This window comes from Eleutherodactylus coqui, chromosome 6 (assembly GCF_035609145.1).
Source record: "Eleutherodactylus coqui strain aEleCoq1 chromosome 6, aEleCoq1.hap1, whole genome shotgun sequence".
NCBI classification, from domain to species: Eukaryota; Metazoa; Chordata; class Amphibia; order Anura; family Eleutherodactylidae; genus Eleutherodactylus; species Eleutherodactylus coqui.
This window is the reverse complement of record NC_089842.1, coordinates 236,544,656-236,567,179: the sequence shown is the minus strand read 5'-3', so window position 1 is coordinate 236,567,179 and position 22,524 is coordinate 236,544,656. Positions and strand designations below refer to the sequence as shown.

At 44.4% G+C, this 22,524-nt stretch overlaps 1 protein-coding gene across 5 annotated transcripts in view; it reads right to left on the bottom strand.

The window, feature by feature from the left end:
- The window catches only part of ARHGEF11 (Rho guanine nucleotide exchange factor 11), a 122,724-nt gene that overhangs the window by 41,836 nt on the left and 58,364 nt on the right, over positions 1-22,524 (bottom strand). For all 5 annotated transcript variants that reach the window (XM_066609157.1, XM_066609153.1, XM_066609156.1 and 2 more), the window contains 12 exons: positions 16,687-16,778; positions 13,308-13,406; positions 10,657-10,706; positions 10,372-10,429; positions 9,661-9,827; positions 9,325-9,396; positions 6,175-6,294; positions 5,374-5,419; positions 4,991-5,067; positions 4,124-4,252; positions 3,966-4,034; positions 2,739-2,840 (listed from right to left, as the gene is read on the bottom strand). In XM_066609157.1, the coding sequence (XP_066465254.1) occupies positions 2,739-2,840; positions 3,966-4,034; positions 4,124-4,252; positions 4,991-5,067; positions 5,374-5,419; positions 6,175-6,294; positions 9,325-9,396; positions 9,661-9,827; positions 10,372-10,429; positions 10,657-10,706; positions 13,308-13,406; positions 16,687-16,778 (1,081 nt within the window). The remainder of the gene's footprint in view (positions 1-2,738; positions 2,841-3,965; positions 4,035-4,123; positions 4,253-4,990; positions 5,068-5,373; positions 5,420-6,174; positions 6,295-9,324; positions 9,397-9,660; positions 9,828-10,371; positions 10,430-10,656; positions 10,707-13,307; positions 13,407-16,686; positions 16,779-22,524) is intronic.

Here is a 22,524-nt window from a genome sequence, read left to right as displayed (position 1 = left end):
TGTAACAATGACTAGAAATTAAAAGCCAAGCCAGATTCCATACACAGACAGCTGTTTCTGGGTGTTTGCCCCTCATCAGTGTGCAGTAGGATCCTGGCTTGGCTAATGAGAGGCCTATTATGTGGGTCAGATACGCTATAATTAGTCATTACACTTATGGCAAGCACCACTTATTCATCAGATTCAACAGTTATCTTCTAATGTACTTTGTGTGATTTCATTCCTTGTAATTTTCAAGATTTCTGCTCTTAGTGTTCGTTACACTTGTGGAGATCCAGCTGGTGTAGGCAGTCTTACAGGCAATGCTTCCTGGGAAGAAGTATGTAAATTAGCTCTCCTCCTTCTCTCTGGTGCCACCTATAGGTGGCTACTCTGTAGGTCAATATCTGACCAATTACAGAGTCTTGAAACACGACTAGGGACATAAGCCACACCAGACACCCATCTCTGCTAGTAGTTATTGAATGAGAACCAGCGTGGCTTACCTCCATAGCATCTGTAATGATCACACGTGTGCACAGCTCGTTACAGAAGACACTAATCACATCACTAATGTTAAGGAAACCATTGAAAAGCATGGACTTCACTTGCATTTTGTCGCTCTATTGCATCACCGTAAAATCGCACGGTTTTGTCGCCCGTGTGAAACCGGCCTAAGAGTCATGCTCCTATGTGATTACCACATGACAAGGACAGATTGTTACCCTCTGGAAGAAATGAATGAAAATTTCCATTTCACTTCAGCAAGCAGAGATCTTGAAAGCCACAAGGAATTGGTACAGAAAAGAAAACTGGAGAACTTTTCACTTTACAATGAATAAACTTCATTTGTTTAAACTGAAGGCCCCATTTAGATTCTTATGGGCTGACAGGTGTGAAACTGGGAAGGAGGTTTTCCCCTTTCAGACTATATTGACGATCTGCTTTGGCTTCCTCTGGATCAACGCAACCCAATTCCGCATGAAAGGACAAACTTCATTCTGCCAAAATAAAGAAAGCTATAGACGTGCACATAATTCAGCCAAGTTCAGAAGGCCCCCACACTCTGACTAACGGATGAAACAACTGAAGGGAAGACATCCCTGAAACTCAGCATTCCTTTATAGGGAATATATTTAAAGGGGTTGTCAAAGCTTTTTATCTGTGCAGATATGAGTAAAAATGAAAGGGGAAAAAAAATCCCCCCAAAACTTTAAAACGTCTTGCAGCTGGAGAGCAGTCACTTCACCCCCAGCGGCTCTGGTCCCAGAAGCTCCTTCAGCTATATAGTACTGTTTATGATTCAGGTGACTGCTGCAGCAAATCACTGGCCTGTGATTGGATGCAGTGGCCACCTGAGCGATGAACATGATGTCATCATCACTGCATGAGCTTCAGAGTACCCATAACTGCCCACTTAAAGAAACAAATCTTGGAAACCCCTTTAAGAAATGTGTTTTAAACTAAACTAGACAATAACCTTTAACCTCTCTTCATACAGTGCGGGCGTCAGCTGTTTATTACAGCTGACACCCATGGGCAATAGCTGCTAGCGGCCATGCGGCCGATAGCGGCTAATAGCCCTTTAAATGCCGCTTTTTCAGTACATTATATGGTACTTTAAATAGCACCATTGAAAACTACAACTTGTCACGCAAAAACAAGCCCTCATACAGCGACGTCGATGGATAAATAAAGGAGTTACGTTTTTTTTTTTGTTTTTTTTTAATGGGGGAGGAAAAAACGAAAATGGGAAAAAAAAAAGGGCCGCGTCATTAAGGGGTTAAATAAAAAAAATAGGCTGCTGGAAGTAACAGCTTAGAGGGGCTTTTCATGAAAGTAACGCTTAAAAGAGGTTGCCCCACTTCTAGCCACGTTGCGGCAGCAGGCAGACAGCACTGTACATTGTGCAGTAGCACAGGACGGTAATTCAGTCCCATTTACTTTCAACAGGACTCAGCCTACAGTACCAACTCGGGCCACTGTGCAATGTATGGCGCTGTCTGCTTCCTGCAGCAAAACAGCTACAAGTGGGACAACCCATTTAAAAGTCTAACTATGCTTTGAAAAACTTTTGAGGTCATAGGGTCAAGAGTTTTGATTACTGGTGGCCCGAGTGCAGAGACCCCCACCGATCGCAGATTCAGTGGGGTTACTGCTCACTAGCTGAAGACAGAATCATATACTTTCTAGTAGTTACAGCGCTACAGCTGCTTCGTTCTAGCGATTGGTGGGGCCCGACTCCCCAGAACATGTCAAAAGGCTTTCAAAAACAAAATTTACCCTTTATTCATTGGTTTAGACATTCTGCTAATTTCTAATAGACTTTTTCTATTCCTCACCATTATCCAGTATTCTGCTTGCCATCAGTGAATAGATAGGTTATTATGATGCAGATGATTAAAACCCATCCTGATCATGTCCTACTCATCAGTACACAGAGCTTGATACTCAAGAGAGTACGGATACATTTAAAGAAGCGTTGAGCGGTTATTAGGACAGCTTCAAAGCCATGTGAATGGCAACAAGAATGTTTTCATTCACTGACAGCAATCAGAGATCTTGAAAATAGTGAGGAGTTTAAACACAAAGAAGGTTAGAAAGGTCCAAAAACTTTTTTTTTTTTTTTTTTAAATCAGTGACTGAACTTTATTTACATCACACTGGAAAACGCTTTAATGTGAAAGCAGAATTACTTTATTAATGAGCTAAAACATGTCAGCCATTCGATCTACCGACAATCAAAAGAGGAGTCTCACCAGAGGATTGGGATCCGCTTGGGAGAAGATGTACCTCAAGAACACCCCCATGTGGGCCGGCCGAGCCTTTAGTTTGTCCAGGTCTTGGAACAAACCATCACACTGCAGGAAGAAGAATGAAAAAGGGAATTAGCGTTAAAATCTATCATTCACCCCCAATAGGGTACGTCCCTATACAGCTGGGCACTGCCAGTCAGATTGTGTAGGCACAAACCTTATTAACAAGAGGGAATTTTAATGCCAAGCCGTCAAATTATACATACATTTCCAGGAGGAGTAACAGAGGGACGGCACAACAGAAAGTTCTAAGAAAAATGCTCCAGAGTTGGAATTATATGGGGGGGGGGGGGGGGGTGCAAATATTTACTAAAACAGACACGTCAGGAGAGCAGACTGGTATTCTTAAAGGGGACACAGGGCAAACGTGTTATACTCAGTTGTGCCCAGTACTGGGCTTGGCAATAGTACATGGCACAGATCCAGTCACTGGTTTCCTTATAACCCCTGTGTCCTGTACCAACCAACAGGCCCTGCACTAGGGATAACACAGTATTCGTTTTACCAAGTGTTCCTTTAGTGGCCCAACATCTAGAGGCGCAGGAAGGGGGGGGGGGGGGTAGTTACAATCTTCCCCCACCCCACTGTTCCATGTCTCACACACATAGTAGAAGCCATTTTCATAGAAAGCCAGCTCTTATAAGCATATTTTGGCATGTGGAATGAAACCAGGATGCTAGCATCTAATGACTTGATTTGCTTTTGCAGCAGCTGTCTGACATTAGTTGCTAAAGTAAATTTTTAACAGTTAATATGTAATTAAACTTAAAAAGGGGGGGTCCGCTTCTAAATTATTGATGGCCTATCCTCAGGAAAGGCCATTAACACTAGATTGGTGGGCATTAGTCAACCAGACGTCCCGCTGATCAGATGTGATCTGGAACAGTGTGCTTATACACAGACTTGATTTCTACAGGAAGCAAAAAGCTCCGTTCTCACTGCAGTGGCCAGGCTTGGTATTACAGAAAAATCTCCCATTTACCTGTAATACCAAGCCTCACCACTACAATAGGAACAGAGAACAGGACCCTAAGGATAGGCCATCAATAGTTTACAACCAGATAACCGCTTAAAAAGACTCTACCTCCTCTAAATCCTTCTGTAATACAATATTATTCTCTCTCTTCCGTATGAAATAGAGGATGACAGAGTATAAGGTCCAAACATTACCTCAGAGATGTCATAGCCGTGGTCATAGTCCTCTTCTGGGCCTATGATCGCAGGTCGAGCGCTGTCCATCTGCAAAACGCAAGTAGTGTCATCCCAGATACACATTAGTGACCACCGGCTAATGGATACATAAGGTAGAATAGGTAAGAGCTCTGTACCTGTTCCTGCAGTAATGCCGTATCAGAGCCCTGCCGCCGGTGCTGGAAGATCCTTGTAGGGATGACCGGAGAGGTATGAGAGCCATCTAACCCAAAATCAGACAAGATGGAGTTCCTGTTTATGGAATACTGGGAAAAAAAGAAGCATTATTAGCGAAGGAGACCGGGACTACAGCTAAGATGATGGCAACACCTCTCGATCCAAATTATAGGTCAGACAGGTCTATTCACAAATACAACATAATATGGCTACAGGTGGGAGGCAATGAGGACCCACTCTACCCCACACACAGCAGCTTCCTTCTGGAGATCCACACCCCTGGACTAGTTCACTGGCTGTTTACTAGTGTGCAAGAAGCAGCGCTGGAGTAAATAGTATAAAACATCAAATGATGCACCCACAAGTAGCAAGTATGAAATAGACCATAAATAAGGTCCAGCATCTTATGTACTGACAAGGTTGCCACATAAATAGAAATTCCAAACCATCAGCTGTATTTAGCTCCTCAGAGGCGGGGCCACAGAGCTTCTTGGTGGACCCGCCCATGAAGACTACAAATACTGGATTTTCAGGGAAATAAAATGAAGCATTTGCAATAAAAGCTGGCATAAACGCTACAAACTGTATTTACGTGGCCCATACAATGCCCAGCACTACAGCATGGGACTACTTTTGAGACCGTTCTTGTCCCACACGAGTTAATTATAAGCGGCAGATCATCAGATGTGAGATTAACGGGCTTTTACTGTATTTATTAAGTGCATACAAAGCAGTAAAGCAATAAGGAATATATAAACTCTCTGCTATGACCCGATGGCATGACTGTGAGGCTTTTCTTAGTCCCGTTGAACCATGGCCTTGCTTACCTCGCTAATTGATGGGATCCTTTCAGTGCCAGAATCGAGGCCACTGTCACCATCTTGTGACTCCCCAGACATGCGGCCTATAAAACAGATATGTTGATTAAAATGAGGAGAGGCCACCATTTCTGGCTGCTGCTCCCTTCCAACACTGGAGAACTACAGTCACCTCTGCCATCGGCAGTACCACTTTCCATCACCCACAGTAACAAATCCTTTCCGTAAAGGCCAATGCAACAGCGCCCCCACCAGTGTACTTTTTTTTTTCAGTCTGTTTGCATTAAACCAATCACATTTCCCTGGACAGCACATCAGCGACATTGTGCTCCACGGAGAGCAAGCTAAGGCTTTATTGATACGGTTGCTAAGAAAGCCATCTGTCAGCTTACCGTCTACTAACTTATAGCTGCAGTCGCTGTATGATCGCAGAAGGTCCTGGAAAAGAAAAAAAATACGATCAGCTTAATTATCAGAAATATATATATTAGGAGGTAGATTCTCCTCTGTATGCAAGTACATACATATATACTGAGGAGAATCTACTTGCCCTAAAGGTGTATATCCACCGAGGAGAACCTACCTCCTCTATGTGTGTGTGTGTGTGTAATTATATATTTATATTATATTATATATATACACACACACACACACACACATACATACATACACATATACACACACATACATACATACATATATACTGAGGAGAATCTACCTGCCCTAAAGGTATATATCCACTAAGGAGAACCTACCTCCTCTATGTGTGTGTGTAATATAGATATTATACACACACACACATATTATATATATATATATATATTAATTACACACACACACACACACATACACACATACACGGACTATCTACCTCACCTGCCTCTGTCATGGACTACTGTATGTTGCCTGTTCTAGAGTTGGCTCAGAAAGTAACCTCTACATACTTGCATCGGAGAACAAGACGATGTGGTCTACCCAAGAGGGCTGTATTTTTTCTGCATAGTCAAATCATCTCTTACTTTAATTTCACAGCAAAAGGTTTACTTCATTGGATATGTTGGCCTCATATCAGTAGTAAACGACGTGAGTGTGTGCGTGAGTGTGTGCGTGAGTGTGTGCGTGAGTGCGTGCGTGAGTGCGTGCGTGAGTGCGTGCGCACGCACAGGACAGAGCTGGGATGGGGTTATACTTACTCCAGGCCCAGCGGTTTCCTGGCGAATCTTAAGTTGCAGCTGATGGACTCTCCTTCTAGCGCCCTCTATCTGCTCCTGCAGGCTGGGGTTTGGGGTTCGGTTATAAACTTCACAAAGAGCCTGGAAATAATAGAGAATACATCCCGAAAGGTGAATAGTTGTTGTCTCTGCTGTGCTGGGATATAGTATGCCAAGCTGTGACTAGACTAGTCTGCTCCAGAGGAGATGGAGCGGGTTGACGGATATGCCATAAGTTTATGACTGGTGGTGATCCAACCTACCACCGATCCTGAGATCTAGACTCTCTTATTGCACAGTGGCGCCCCGCAACTTCTATGCAGGGAACTGCGGCATAGCTTTAAGTGAATGGGACCGGATGCGTTCCCTACAGTTGTGTTACGAAGAGGAGAGTGTCGAAGTAACAGTTTTCAGCACCGCGGCCCGTCATTCTCAGGATCGGTGGAGAACCAAGGGGTTAGACTCCCACCAATCATAAAGCGATGGCATATCCTAGTAATTTCTGAGATACAAATGCCTCTTTAAGGATACCGAGGGGGTCCCACGGGAACGTCATCTAGTCATTGTATTAAAGCAATATACCATTAGCTAAATCTTGTAATTCCAAGTCAAGTGGTTCACCAGCAGAGAAGCCTTTAGAGGGGCCCGGGTTCATGGCCCAGCCACCACAGAACCCATGAGGTCCAGACCCCATAATCAGGGCTTAGTGCATTTTTGGGTTCTCTCAAAAAATACATCAACTTAAGTCCCTTTTGGATCCTCAGAAGAATGTTCCTTGAGGAGCACAAAGTCCACCAGGCCAATGCTGGAAACACTAAGATGCCACTCTAATGATACAAGCAATCTGTTAAACAGTGCAACACTTGGCATGATGTACATAGCAAGGCTCCACTGAAACCAATGGAAGAAGAAAATAGTCAAAAATATCCCAAATTTCCATTAGGAGTCCTGACCCTCAGACTCCCTTAGTGTGGGAACCAAGGGTTGTAGCTCATGAACTCCAGCAATAGGTTAGTATGGGCTTGGTTCCTGGCGCCCTACAGCCTGGCAGACATTTTTTGGGGTAATGTAGTCCAACATGACTGCCATCATGGTTTCCTTTAACCCCTTGAGTGGCACGCCCGGAAATTTTCCGGGACGAGCTCCACTGCTCATAGCAACATAGCCCGGAAGATTTCCGGGCTATGTATCACTATGGGAGCTGCAGAGCACAATGCCACAAGCTGTGACAGTGTGCTCTGCCTGCACAGTCCCACAGAGAACAAAGCAAGGGCTTTGAAAAACCAGCAGAAGATATTGCCGATATGCCGGCAATCTCATGCACTGGTTTGTTTACAGGTTGCCATAGAGACCATCGGCTTGTCAGAAGCAAGCCGAGGGTCTCTGTGGCAGGGAGAGCTAGTGCTTGGCTGTCAGAGGACAGCTAGGTACCAGCTCTTACAGCAGAGAGAGATCAGAGAAAACCTCCGATCTCTGCTGTGTTAACCCCTTACATGCTGCAGTCTATGTGACTGCAGCATGTAAAGGGCTGTCACTGCAGCATGTAAAGGGCTGTCACCATCGGACCCCTGGAATGTGTTCAGGGGTCCTGATGGGTCCCTGTGGAAGTCCCCTAAAGGGACAAAAAAAAAAAATTTAAAAAAAAAAAAAAGGTAAAAAATTATTTAAAAAAATTATAAAAACACTTGTCTCCCTTTACGTTGTAAAAAAAATCAAAAACACAATCACACATGTGGTATCCATGTGTCGTTATGACCCAGAGAAGGAAGTTAATACATTATTTAACCCCTTAATGACATGGCCCCTTTTTTTCTTTTTTCCCCATTTCTTTTTTTCCTCCCCCCTGTTTAAAAAAATCACAACTTGTCCCACAAAAAACAAGCCCTCACATGGCCGTGTCAATGGAAAAATGAAAAAGTTATGGCTCTTGAGACGCAACTGCAAAATTAGTTGAAATTCAATGATTAGACCATTTTAAAAAACCTGCCCTGGTGGGCACGACAGGGTGGTAGGAAACCCGCCACTCAAGGGGTTAAAACCAATGGAAGAAGAAAATAGTCAAAAATCTCCCAAATTTCCATTAGGAGTCCTGACCCTCAGACTCCCTTAGTTTGGGAACCAAGGGTTGTAGCTCATGAACTCCAGCAATAGGTTAGTATGGGCTTGGTTCCTGGCGCCCTACAGCCTGGCAGACATTTTTGGGGGTAATGTAGTCCAACATGACTGCCATCATGGTTTCCTTTAAGGTGCGACACCCTGAACTCTCCCCTAAATGATCGAGCAGAGCACCGAATCATCCTATTTAAATAAGATGTAAATAAAGCAATTTTTTTTTAAATTAATTCACAGAAATGTCCATGCTCAGATTTGGAGACATAGTAGGAGGTGGTTAGTAAAAATGTCCAGTAAAAATGCTTTTTTCCATCCCGCCTCTTTCCCCTGATTGCCTGTCACATCATGGAGATTTCCTCTGTGTATTGCAGTCACTTCCCTGCAGTACAGCCCCCTGTCTGATGCTCATCAGTCACCATCTTGATAGTAAGATTTCTTTACTTTCAGTTTCACATCTATCCCATGATGCATCAGCACAGCATTAGTTAAGGCTATACCATTTTTGCCTGCTGGGGGGACAGGTGAATATAGAAAGTAATGATAATTAAACTAAGTAAGCTACAGATTATACTATCAGGAGGATGAGCTGTGATCTCCTCTATTATAACTGTGTGACGGGTGCTGTGTGATCACCATCAGTAACGGTGACTGGAGTATCTGTGTCTCATTCTAGGCAGTTATATAACAGTATCACTATGTAAAGAAATTAACACAAGAGAGGACGCAAGGCGGTTGCAAGAAGATCTGGATAAGTTGAGGGCAGCAAAGTGGCAAATGAGGTTTAACACTGATAAATGTAAGGTTCTGCACACCGGCAGAGGAAATACATGTCATCATTACACACTAAATGGGAGACCACTGGGGAACACTGACATGGGAAAGGACTGGGGGATTTCAGTTAACTGTAAGCTTAACTGGTGCAACCAGTGTCAGGCAGCTGCTGCCAAGGCAAATAGGATCATAGGGAACATCAGAAGAGGTCTAGGGGGGCATGATGAGAACATTGTTCTTCCCCTTTACCTGCAGCTCCGTCTCTTCTTGCTTCAGCATGTTGCGTAGGATCTGGGTTGCGTGCTTCTGAACCTCAGGATCCTGAGCAAATCAAACCCAAGCGTGAAGAAGAAGAAGAAGAAAACACAACAAAAAACAAGTGGTATCAATAAAATCTTTTGTTTGGTGCCACTATTGTTGGTGCCACTATGCCACCATGTTGTTTGGTGCCACTATTACATGGCTTTAGCTCATCAATAGGCACGAATATGTAGAAACAACCCAAAAACTCCAAACTTCTACTAATTAGAATTTTTGAATTTCCAAAAGCCCGCCAAGTCTTACCACGAATCTGCCCGTCATTACCTGTAGTGGTTTAGGTCCTGTGATACGCTGGGGAGGTGGCAAGGGAGGAGGTGGCGGCACCGGAGAAGACAAATTCCTGGGGGAGGCTGAAGAGCTAAGATCGTAGGCAGACATTGTAGAGGAAGGCGGAGGAGAACCGAGGAGCGTGAGCGCAACATATGTTCCAGCTGGTGCAAAACAGATCAGAGAATCGGTTAAAGGGAGACCAGATCTCACAGTCAGGTGATACCTCGCAGCCAATCAGAGCGAGGAAAGCACTATTTTATATGAGCACACAATTGTTGTGCTGTTCTGTCAATGGGAAGGGGTAGTACACTGGGCTTATTGCTTGTACTGGAAGAACCCTACAGATGCCCCAGGTCTGTTTGATGACAAAATTTCTTAACTTGTACAACCCCTTTATGAATGTGTGGCCAGGGTGAACAAGAAATCAGCTCGGGTCCTACTCCTGGCATAGTCAGCAATCAGCCGATTGGCTGGAGGAAGCTGACACATTTTCTCTATAGCGGCCACTGCAGGGCAAATGTAGTATTACACAAGAATGGCCATTCTATAGTCTGCTAAAACGGAAGCTTGTGGCTTCTCGGTGGACCTCCCTCTTTAATGTTCATACACCCAACAGGGTGTACGAACAGAAGTTGTGCTCTTAGCAGAACCCCTTTATGTACCCAAATTAGTCCAAAAAGATTGGGGTTCATAATTAATACTCACACTTTATGAGCTTCACCACCTCAATGTGAGAGCTGTTGGCAACCAAGGTGCCATTAACCTGCAGAGAAATGGAAGATAGCTGAAATACAATGACCGTATTGGACATGAAAGGCTTTTGATACACCAGCTAAGTGGACTGTATCACACATAAGCTTAGATACATTAGCATACTGTATGCTCGGCTATAATAGGGTTAGATACACCAGACGGAAGCACAATTTCCATGGAGATTACATGATAGGGGATGTAGTACGGTGAGGCCGTCAATACCCATTCTAGACTGACCTTCACAATACGGTCGCCCTCCTGTACTCCCGCCCGCATGGCTGCGCCACCTGAAACAGAGGAAAGGAAATCACAATTGAAAAGTTTATACTGGTCAGAAGATGCATCATTGACACGAAGTAATAGAGCCCCAAATGTAGGTCTTGGGGTGATTTTTATGTTTCAAATGGTTGTATGGCCATTTCTGGGATTGTTGCTCAAGTTAATGGTAGTGAGCAGCAGTACCAGACATGGCCTATGAATAAGAGTGGCGCTGTTTCTGAAAGCATTCCCTACGATTCCTTTAAAACTCAGCTACTGCTTAGGTCCATGTATGTATGTATGTATGTATGTATGTATGTATGTATGTATGTATGTATGTATATATATATATATATATATATATATATTAGAGATGAGCGAACGTACTCGGATAAGCACTACTCGTCCGAGTAATGTGCTTTATCCGAGTATCGCTGTGCTCGTCTTGAAAGATTCGGGGAGCGCCGCTACTGACAGGTGAGTTGCGGCGGGGAGCAGGGGAGAGCGGGCGGGAGAGAAAGATCTCCCCTCCGTTCCTCCCGGCTCTCCCCTGCAGCTCCCCGCTCCGCGGCGCTCCCCGAATCTTTCAAGACGAGCACAGCAATACTCGGATAAAGCACATTACTCGGACGAGTAGTGCTTATCCGAGTACGTTCGCTCATCTCTAATATATTTTATATATATCTATATCTATCTATACACACACATACATACATACATACATACATACATACATACATACACACACACACACACATACATACATACATACATACACACACACACACACATACATACACATACACACACACACACACACACACACACACACGAGCCTATTTCAGGAACCATAGATGATATTAGGGACCACATAAATTCCGGGGGGTCCGACTTGACCGGGAAATGTAGTCACAATGGTTGACCATTGGTATTTAAAGTTGATGTGCATTTAATAGAACAGCTATCATTATCGAATATAATGTCATGTGACCTGTTATATGCAAAGCAGCTCAATAACGCTCATTATGGGACCATGAAAGATACTTGTGTCAAGCACAGTCCGAGCATCACAACATTACTGATCGTTCAGATAGCCAAAAGTAGGGCCAACCCTACGCTTATATCCATGTTATAGAAAAACAACTAAAAATACTACATAGTATATATGAGATAAATATGCACATATAATAAAAAAAATAATAAAAAGGACTGCCCAAGGAGGCAAAAACCTTACGGCCCACAAGGACACTTATAGCCTGTTGGGCTATTCACATGTGTGAGTTTTCATAAGGACTGTTGGTCCACGTGGAGGCGAGTTGTGGCCGACAGTCTCACACATGACCTTACTTAGATCCGTGATGTCCGTCCCTCTGCTTGTGATACAGACGCGCTCCATCGTAAGGGATCGGATGCTCGGCTCATCTTAACCACTTAAGGTCCTTTTAAACGAGCTGATTATCGTTTGAGCAAGCGGGCAAACAAGTGATGTCACTGCTAGCTCGTTGGCTCTCGGCAGCCCGTTTAGACAGGCGGATACATCGTTGGCTGATTCAAACAAAAGTAGTTCAGTCTTTCACATTCGCTGTATAAGTGATGAGAACGACTGAAGGAGCGCTAATTAAACCAAACGATTAAACCAAAGGAGCAAACGAGGATTTTTACGGCTGTGTAAGCCATTGGTTGTGTGAAGACCGAAGGATTACACTGTGCAACTAATTTTTAAAACAATTTTCATAACCGGAAGTAATTGAAAAGTTTCTGTAAAATTAAAACCTGCTGATTCCACTGGTAACACTGAATAATAGCCGCACGTGTCATTTTCAAGTTATTTAACCCCTTATTGACCAAGTTTTTTTTTTTTTTAATTTAAAAAAAATTGCATCTCCTTTATCCATTTACGTAGCTGTAGTTTTTTTCTGCCGCCATCTTCTGCGCGCAATAACTTTTTTTTTCTGTCCACATAGTTGAGCGAGGGCCCATTTCTTGCAGGGCGTCCTGTAATTTGTGTTGGCACCAATTTGGAATACAAACGACTTTCTGATCGCTTTTTATTGAATTTTTCTTGGAGACAGAATGACTAAAAAAGTACATTTCTGGCGGCTTTAATTTTTTTTTCGGCCGACGTTCACCGTGTGGGGTAAATAATGCATTACTTTGATAGATCAGACTTTTGTGGACACAGCAATGCCAAAGATGTATTTTTGGTTTACGATTTTGATTCTTTGTTTTTACAGGTCATTGGTTAGACTAAAATCATAGTTCAGTAATTACAACTTACTGGTGGATGATCCGCAGTGTTTCCGCCACGTGGAAGCATACCCTATATGTTACATAAACCTACCCTTATAGTGTTCAGTCAGCACGCAGTGTGCAACAATGATTGCGAAACAGTTGCGCAATTATTTTTGTTATTCCTTTTATTAGGCAAGGTTACGGCCCATGCAGAGACAGAAAGGGCGCAGGGTTAGTTATTGAAATCAACCGAACATCCAGTCCCCTGCGATGTAACCGGCGCAGAGAGCGTCAATGCCAAGTGCTCCGGTGTCGGAACAGAGTCAGAAGCGGAGGTTCCAACACCTCCATGGACAACCCATGTGACTAACAGAATGTCATCAGGTACAGCGGCTCACCTGGGCGTACTGACTGGACAAGGACAATTCTGTCCCCGCTGACGGTGAAACCAAATCCATTCTGATCCCGCTGTACGACCACACAGCGCTGGACCAATCCTGCAGATACAGGAAGAGAAGAGAAAGAACTTTTGGAGAACGGTCACTTATTGTAACAGCCGATGTGTCACCTATAACTTTTTTTTACTAATTAAAACCAAATAGAGTTTAAAAAAAATTACTAACAGAAAATTTAAAAAGTTGTACTATTGTTCGTACAAGATGATGGGGCGGCCATCTTGCCTGAGCTGCAGTTCACAGAATTTAGATATGTGCTCTACAGTAGAACTCATGGGCCTTTCACACAATGGACAGGAGCTTAGTCATTGACTTGTATAGGAGAATGCAGAGGGCATACTCTGTGATCAGTGCAGGGAGGGGGAGGAGGTGAGCCTTGACATCACCTAATGTGAATGGTGGAACCAGTGTTATAGAGGTGTCACCTTTCAGTGCAATCCTGCCTGTGATGATAATGAGATGACTGATGAATAGTTTCCTCTAAAGTCTAGGACATGTCAGACTGTTATTAGGCCTAGTGGTCAATGTGAGAACTGCAGGATATTAGTATATTTTTTTAAATATGACATAAAAAATTTAAGCCAACAAAAATTCTTTAAAAATATGTTAATATGTTTAAAGCGTAAACGCACTTTCTAAAATAACTACGGACATGTCGCAGGAACATTTCAAAAGTTTTGATTGCTGGGAGTCCGGTTGCTGAGACCTCGACCAATCGCTAGAACGAGCCAGCTATAGATGAGCTCATAGACTTTCTCTTGAGCCTCGCTCAGCTGGTGGAGAAGTGGCAGTTGCCTTCAGCTGCCTCCTTCTTGCAATCGCTGGGGGTCTCGGTAGCCTTTTAAGGGTAACTATCTTAACAAAAGACTTCTGAAATGCCACAGGGGTATTGATCATTGGGGGTCTGGGTACTGAGACCCCGACAAATCACTAAAAATAACAGGCAGAAGCATTCATCTGAGCACTGTACCCATTCAGCCGTTTCCATCATTGCTTGGATCGGGTACTATAGAAATCCTATAGAGCCCATACACTACTGACAGTGACAGCCGAACGGGCACAGAGCTCAGCTGAGTGCCTATATGCCCATTCATTTTAGTGATCAGTGGGGGTTCAGCAACTGGACCGCCACCAATAAAATCTTCTGATGTGTCACTACCACGCGCCACAAGTTTTAAAAAACTTTAAAAGTTACACTTTAATAAAAAAGCTATACAAATACAGCATCTAGTTTTATGGCAAAAAGCTGCAGTACTTTTATAACATAATGCTAACATCTAAGACAGTGGATTGGAAAGGGTTAATACTTGTATAACGTCTAAAGACATTCAGATTGAAGGCTGCACAGTTTCTGCTGTCGGAAGACGTCCGGCAGGGTATTCTTACTGTATATTACTGGCCGCTCTGTTCTCGGGGGCCTCCCCAGCATGTCCAATACCGCAGTACTGGCTCTAGCCAGCAGATGGCGCCATTGTATAATGGCAGAAAGAGAAAACCCCCTAGGAAACTCTGAATCCAAAATTGGATTGCAAAGGGTTAACTATGACAATGCAAAATAATATATTAATATAAAATATTTTTGATGCAAATATTATAGTTATAATTATAAAACATTTACCGCATATACTCGAGTATTAGCCGACCCGAGTATAAGCCGAGTCAATAAGTTTTACCACAAAAAAAATGGTAAAACGTATTGACTTGAGTATAAGCCTAGCTATACTCGAGTATATACTAGGTAAAGAAAAAATGCAATACTCACCTCTCAGCCGGCCTCTGTGTCCCCGGCATGATAGTCTCCCCAGCGGTGCAGCAAGCTGCTTTAGATTTCTCCCCGCTGTCATCTTCCTGTTCGGCTCTGAATTCCCCCACTGTCAGCGCTGTGTAAGTAAGCACTGTAATTGGATTGAGCGCCAGCCAATCACAGCCATTCAGTGATGTCATCCACTGAATGGCTGTAAATGACCGAGCGCTGGCTGTGATTGGCTGGCGCTCGATCCAATCACAGCGCTTACCGTGGGAGAATTCAAAGCTGAGCAGGGAGAGGACAGCGAGGTGAATTCTCAAGCAGCTTGCCGCACCGCCAGGGAGACCATCGCGCCGGGGGACACAGATGCAGGCTTGGTGGTGAGTATTGTGGGGGTTTTTTTTTTTTTTTTTTTTTTTTTTTACTTCACTCGAGTATAAGCCGAGGGGGGCTTTTTCAGCGTAAAAGAAAATGTGCTGAAAAACTAGGCTTATACTCGAGTATATACGGTAATTATAAAATACATCAAAATAAACTAAAACATTAAACTGTAACAACCTACAATAAAAGACTATATTATAATAAAACTATAAAATATACAAAACACATAGATCGGAGTGGTAAATCAAACCCTGAAATGTAAAATATAATGAAATATAGATAAAATTGACAACTACAATATAGTTGTGATCTTTGCAAAAAGCTGACCACACAGGAGGAGCAGCCGTCCACTTACCATATAGGCCACATGTAAAATATACTAATACAGTATCTAACTTACTATAATAAACCGTAGAATATATTATAATGCAAACATTAATTATAAAAGACATAAAAAAACTAAAATCATAACATAAAACTAAAAAAATACAATAAAATAAAACTTCCATCTAATAAAATTATATAAAATATATTAAATAAAATGCAGAATTGTAAAATATAATAAAACATAAGAAAAAAACATCCAACAAAACGCACTACTACAATATAGTCTTTGCATTTCCTAGACTGACCACACAGGGGAGCAGCCGTCCGCTCTCCGCACAGGATAGAGGTCTCGCTGCCAAGGTTGCGGAAAAACTTTGTCAGCGGCGGTGATAACATAACAGGTTAAACAAGCGGCAGATTAACCATGAGGGAGCGGCAATTTGTATTACAAGATAATTAACGAGCGTTGTGCAACGCACAGGTAAAAGCAAAAGTGAAATGACGACCTCAGCTCTGCTGTACGGTCCGAGTGGAATAGTGCGAGTGCCAGGGCGTACTTACACCAGCGGTGGACCATTTTGGCCCTTACCGACAGCAGATAGCTGGGGACAAATGATCATTAATGTATATTCACATATGTTTATGAGAAAGCTGGATGATGACCAATATGGCTGCCATAACAGCCCCCACCCTACTTTCCTATAGTCCTGATTGGCGAATCTGACAGGTCAACTTATTGCTGTATAGGGAAAAGACTTTATTTACTGCCTATGAATCAGTCGATAAACAACAGTAATAAGTCCCGACTCATCAAGGGGCTTAATGATTAATGCGCCAAGCGGAGGGGCAGAAATCTTTCGTGGTTACCTGTTGATTCGCCGTAGTCCGTGTTTTGGCGCTGGTGCCCCGGAGACCTTCGTTCTGACGCCCCATCATTGACAGATGACAGGCTGCTCAACCTACAAGCAAGAGGAGGAAATGATTAGTATGTGGGCGGGCATCATGGCCAGCCATTATACATATCACTGTTATCTGTACATATGGACCAGTCCATATATAGCGCTTATATGCAAATAGGGTCAATATCAACCAATCACATGTATTCGTTATCAGATCACCAATATACAGGTAGGGGGTCCTGTTGTTCCTCAGACCCCCGTGATGAAGTGTTACTATTGACAGAAGTACTCTGGGTGCGATTACTTTGCATGGTGGCATCACGTGGCGCTCGCTGCCAGAAGGAATGGGGTCCCCATTAGGTAACCTCCCTCTGTCACATTTGGTCCATATGCCCCAATTGTGTATACAGAAAGTCAAGTGCCGGTGAGGCGGTAAGAAATAATGTATTATATAAAGGGGTGTACACTCTCTATGGTCCATAGGATAGGTGATAAAAGCCTGATCCTCGGGGTCCCAGTGGCGAGCCCCCCACTGACCCCGACAATGGGTGTCCCATGCCCCCCCACCTCACTGTTAGCGGGAAAAAATAAAAAAGTTACACAACACGTTGTATACCATAATAGCATCAATAAAAACTACCGCCCACCACACCATGAGCCCTCGTCCCGCCTCCTCAATGGACAACTTCCCTATAAGGGTGCACCCCCCCCCCTTGCACCCCTCGTGTTGACGATCCCGTTGTCTCTGGATCTGATAAAAGCTTGCTCCCGCCTTCTCCACTCGCCGGGCATGCGCAGAAGAGACTGTCGGTCCGTGGACGAGCCTGGTATAGTCTGTGCATCTGTAGTATCGCGCTTCGTTCCTAGACAGCCGCGGCGAGGATCAGAAGCGTCCAGCGGTTACTGTCAAGCGGCGAAGGATAACTGTTACGCCAGGGGGAGTTGGGGGGGGGGGGCTGCTGTCAGTGTACTTGTCTGGGGGGTGGGGGGGTGGCTCAGAGTATATTTGTCGGGGTAGAGTGGGGAGAATAGTGTGTGTGTGTGTACACTTGTCTGGGTGCTGTCATAACTTGTCGCACGGGGGTGGGGGGTAGAGGGGGCTGTTGGTGTACTCGTCGCTCCAGGGATAGGGGGCTTGTCACAGGGGTAAAGGCCTGTTGCTATAACTTATCACAGGGGAGGATCTGTCGAGCAGGTATTCTTGTTTCACAGCGGGGCGGCTGCAGGAAATTTCCTCTCCATTCACTTTACATAGCGGCCATTCAGTACTGAACGGCTGCTGCTTACACTGAACTCTCATCCTGAACCATGACAGTCTCTCCTGGCCCCGCCCCCTATAAGTACAGTGTACAGCAGGAGAACATGCCATACTGTAGAAGAACTTAGAGGGGGCGGGGCCAGGAGAGACTGTAGATTAGTTCAATGGAGGTGGGCGTGTCATAGGCGGGGCCAGGATAGGAGCTGAGCGAGGCGAGGACACCCTGCTTTTTCATGTCTCTTGCTGCCATCAGTGTGCACACAGAGGGGGAAGAGCGCAGGGCATTGTGGGAAGGCAGCACAACGGCGCCATCTTTGAAAGCTGCATTGAACATCAGATATCAAAGTTTCCATATGTTTTTAATGCACTGCAATGATAAAATATGGTGTTTTCTATAAACCTAACAGTTTCTGCCTGTTATCTGGTACAACTGCATTAACCCCTAAAAGGGGCTCTGTCATTAACAAAAAATAAAAAATATTCTATACCTCCCTATTCCTCCCCCGTCAGTCTTCTTACGGCATCTTCTCCCGCCTCCTGCAGTCCCCCAGGTCATCTCCCCTGCAGCCGTCCGAATCCTCTTCTTCCTAAGGAGTGTACATTGCCGCATTCTCCTTCCAGCAGGTCATTGTACCCGGTCACTAGTGACGTAATGTTCACAGCCTAGCGGATAATGCTGAATCCTCGGCAGCCTGCTTTAGCGTGACCGCGCAGCCACAATATCTCGATGCTAGCCTTAATATACTATATAAAAACCCTAGTGGTGAGATATCGCGCATGCGCCAAAGCAGGCTGCCGAGGATTCAGCATTATCCGCTAGGCTGTGAACATTACGTCACTAGTGACCGGGTACAATGACCTGCTGGAAGGAGAATGGCGGCAATGTAGGCTCCTTAATAGGAAGAGGAGGATCTGGCCGGCTTGCGGTGAGGTGACCCGGGGACTGCAGGAGCCAGGAGGAGATGCGGTAAGAAGACTGACGGGGAGGAATAGGGAAGTATTTAATTAAATTTTTTTTTTTTTACGACAAAACCCCTTTAACGTATACGTTTTCTGTGATCGCGAGAGCGGGGATTGAACTACAAAACTTTATCAGAAAAAAAAAAGTTTACAATGAAAAATGTATGCATCAGGGTGGTTTCACATCTGCATTGGGGGCTTCACTTTCCTGCTCCGTTCGGTGGGCGGGAAAGGGGGATCCCTGTGACTCAGCGGCTCCATCTCTGGATAGACCGCGCCGGAGGGACCCCATTGACTATAGAGGGGTCCGTCTGCTTCCTGCTCAGCATGACGGAACCCCCAGATGAACCCCTCACACACAAAGCGTTCCTCCACCAGTGACCCCGCATCAGACGCGCAGCCGCCATGTTCCTCAGGCTGTACTTACACAGCAGAGCTGTCCATCCCACATGGATGGAAATTGCGTGTGAGAATAACATTCATTTCAAGGTGTTCTTTTTTGTGTGAAATCCGCAGAAATAAGGAAATGTTCACACATCAAGGATTTAGCGTGCTTTTTTTGTGCTGAAATCCGTGTTAATGTTGGCTTCACATGGGCGCGAGCTGCTTTTTTGCGCACACATTGACGTATTTTTCTGTACGGTTGGCACCCACAACACATGTTCATTTGCGCGGGACAAACAAAGACGCATCGATTGAAACGGCTAATTAGTCTTAATAGGTTTCAGATAAGTTTTTTTCCTGCGCAATTACACAGAGTTTCCTGCATCTCCTTCTGTTTTGTGCCCCCCCCCCCCCTCCCGTTCTATGGGGACTTTGGTTCACAAATACGCAGAAAAATAGAGCACGTTCTTTTTTTTTGCACGACCGTAATTTGCGCCAAAATATGAAAATGTGAAGGAGCCCACTGAAATCAGTGGGTTCCATCCTCTGCTTATTGTATGCACAAAGATGCCCTTGTGAAACCGGCCTAAGGGCGACTTCAGACGACTGCATACGCAATTGTGCAATGCGCATGCTTCAGCATTACATATTTGTGCCATCAACAAGGTGTGAGCAGGTATATTTGTGTGCATATCGGCGCATAGTACTGTCTTTTTTGCGCATGCAAGGCCTACATCACACACGCGCACGCACGCACGCACGCGCACGCGCACGCACACGCTCTCACTCTCACTCTCACTCTCACTCTCACGTGCCCCCCCCACTGGCGTGATTTAAAAGGCTCTTTAGCCTAATAAGGTCCAGATGTGCTGTTTTTTATTTCACTGAATGGCGCAGCGTATTGCCCATTTGTACACCTCCTATAGACTTCTATGGGGCCTTTGAAGAGCAAATACACAGGAAATTAGAGCAGGTCCTATTTTTTCGTGCACACAACACGTTCATGACAACATGCCAAATGACAACGGGTTCTATTCTATGCACCTTCAGTAGGTACACTTTAAGCCATCCGGGTCCGCCCCGGCAGCCCAAGGGGCAACCAGCCATCCGGGTCCGCCCCGGCAGCCCAAGGGGCAACCAGCCATCCGGGTCCGCCCCGGCAGCCCAAGGGGCAACCAGCCATCCGGGTCCGCCCCGGCAGCCCAAGGGGCAACCAGCCATCCGGGTCCGCCCCGGCAGCCCAAGGGGCAACCAGCCATCCGGGTCCGCCCCGGCAGCCCAAGGGGCAACCAGCCATCCGGGTCCGCCCCGGCAGCCCAAGGGGCAACCAGCCATCCGAGTCCGCCCGGCAGCCCAAGGGGCAACCAGCCATCCGGGTCCGCAGCCCACAAGAGCAGAAAATAAAAGCAGAGTTCAGTGATGGAGACGGATTTCGGTTTGCTTATTTCAGCGTTCGTTTTCTCTGATGTTCACCGCTTCTTACTTTGTGACTTCAGAGGGCTGATGAATATAACATTACACGGAGGGCTTCAAAGGGAAGGAAAGCAGGGGAAGAATACATTATTAATTATCCACTAGACCTCAAACACTTGTCAGCCCAACGCCTACAGGCTTCAGCTTCTAGACGCTGGAGGGGAGATACACCGAGATGCCATAAGTCTACCTATTCCTGTCCGTAGGGGGCGGTATTACTGGTGCAGGGAAGATGTTCCCCCGTTAAGAGCGAGGACACACCTGTGTTTGACTTGGTCCTCATTCCATTCTGGTTTTGGAGCAGAGAAATGGAATTAAATTGGAAAACATTTCTGGGTTCCCCCCTTTGACTTCTACGGGTTTTCGAGAAAAGGAGGCAAAATAAAAGCCTTCTGTTTTTGTTGAAAACCTATTAAAATCAATGGGGAAAAGAGGAACGCTTATTTCCATTTCAATTCTGTTTATCTGCTCCAAAAATGGAACGGAGAGACGGAATTAGGACAGAAAGTAGTAACGCAGCTGTATCCTCGCCCTAAGATTGTCAGGCCAGAGAGCAATCGGACTTTAGGCCCTTTTACACGGAGCGATTGTTGCTCAGTGAATGGAGACAGTGCGGACCGCGGATCATTCTGGCCGCTCGCCTCTATTAATAGTAAACAGGCAGTCAATCATAGAGGATACTGCCTGTTCACACGGCCGATCCGTTATTCAGTTTTATACATGTAGAAACTAAATGAGGTACAAGAAACGAATGAATGAATGAATGAATTCTCATTAGTCGTCCAGTCTTATTGGACTTTCACAAAAATAAATAAAGTTTTCAAAAAAATCGCGGTAAAAATAGCAAGTGGCAACAATGATTCTGTGAGAAAAAGCAGCGCCGCCACTCAAAAATTGCGAAGAAAATTTTCTTGCGGCAAAATTACAATCACCGTCTCATTGCAAGAGCCGTAACCCGTTTACATCGCCGTACGAGGGTTTTTTTTTTGTGGGAGGGGAAGATCGGAAAGAAAAAAAACTTCTGTTATTTTTTTTGGGGGGGGGGGGGTTGTTTTTAAGACGATCACCATTTGATAAAATTAGCATAAGTGTCTTATCTGATCGGCAGGATTGCTGCGCCACCAGGTTTATACAGATTTCATTTTACTATTTTAGAACAAAAATTAAAACTTTTTTTTTTTTTTTAAAGAAAAACAATTGATGGCATCATCGCCTTCGAAGACCCGCAGCGTTGTCCCGGCAACAGAGTTCTGTAAGGTGTTTTTTTTTTGCTGAAAAAGTTGCAGTTTTTACCGCTTCCAGTTTGAGGTACTTGTGAGTCGCGCGATTGCTTTTCATTGCATTTATTAGACAGCAAACAATGGAAAAATGGCAATTCTGGCTTTAGTTTTTTTTTTTGTTTTGTTTTTTTTAATTATTTTTAAGTTTGCATTTACCTTGCAAGTTAAAAAATGAAATATATTTTTATTGTTTGGGTCATTTCGAATGCGGCAATACAGATTATGTGCGGCTTTTATTTTTTTAAAAAGAAAAAAAAAAATTGTATTTTATCTGTTTAAAAGCAAACTTTTTTTTTTTTTTTTTTTTTTAAATGTAACTTTAGTAAAAAAATTTTTGGTTATTCATTTGTCCTTCAATGGAACTTGAAGATGCAATTGTTCGATCACTAGAATCGCTGCAGTACTTGTAGTGCATTCTACTAGGCCGATGACAGCAGCCCATTAGATTCCG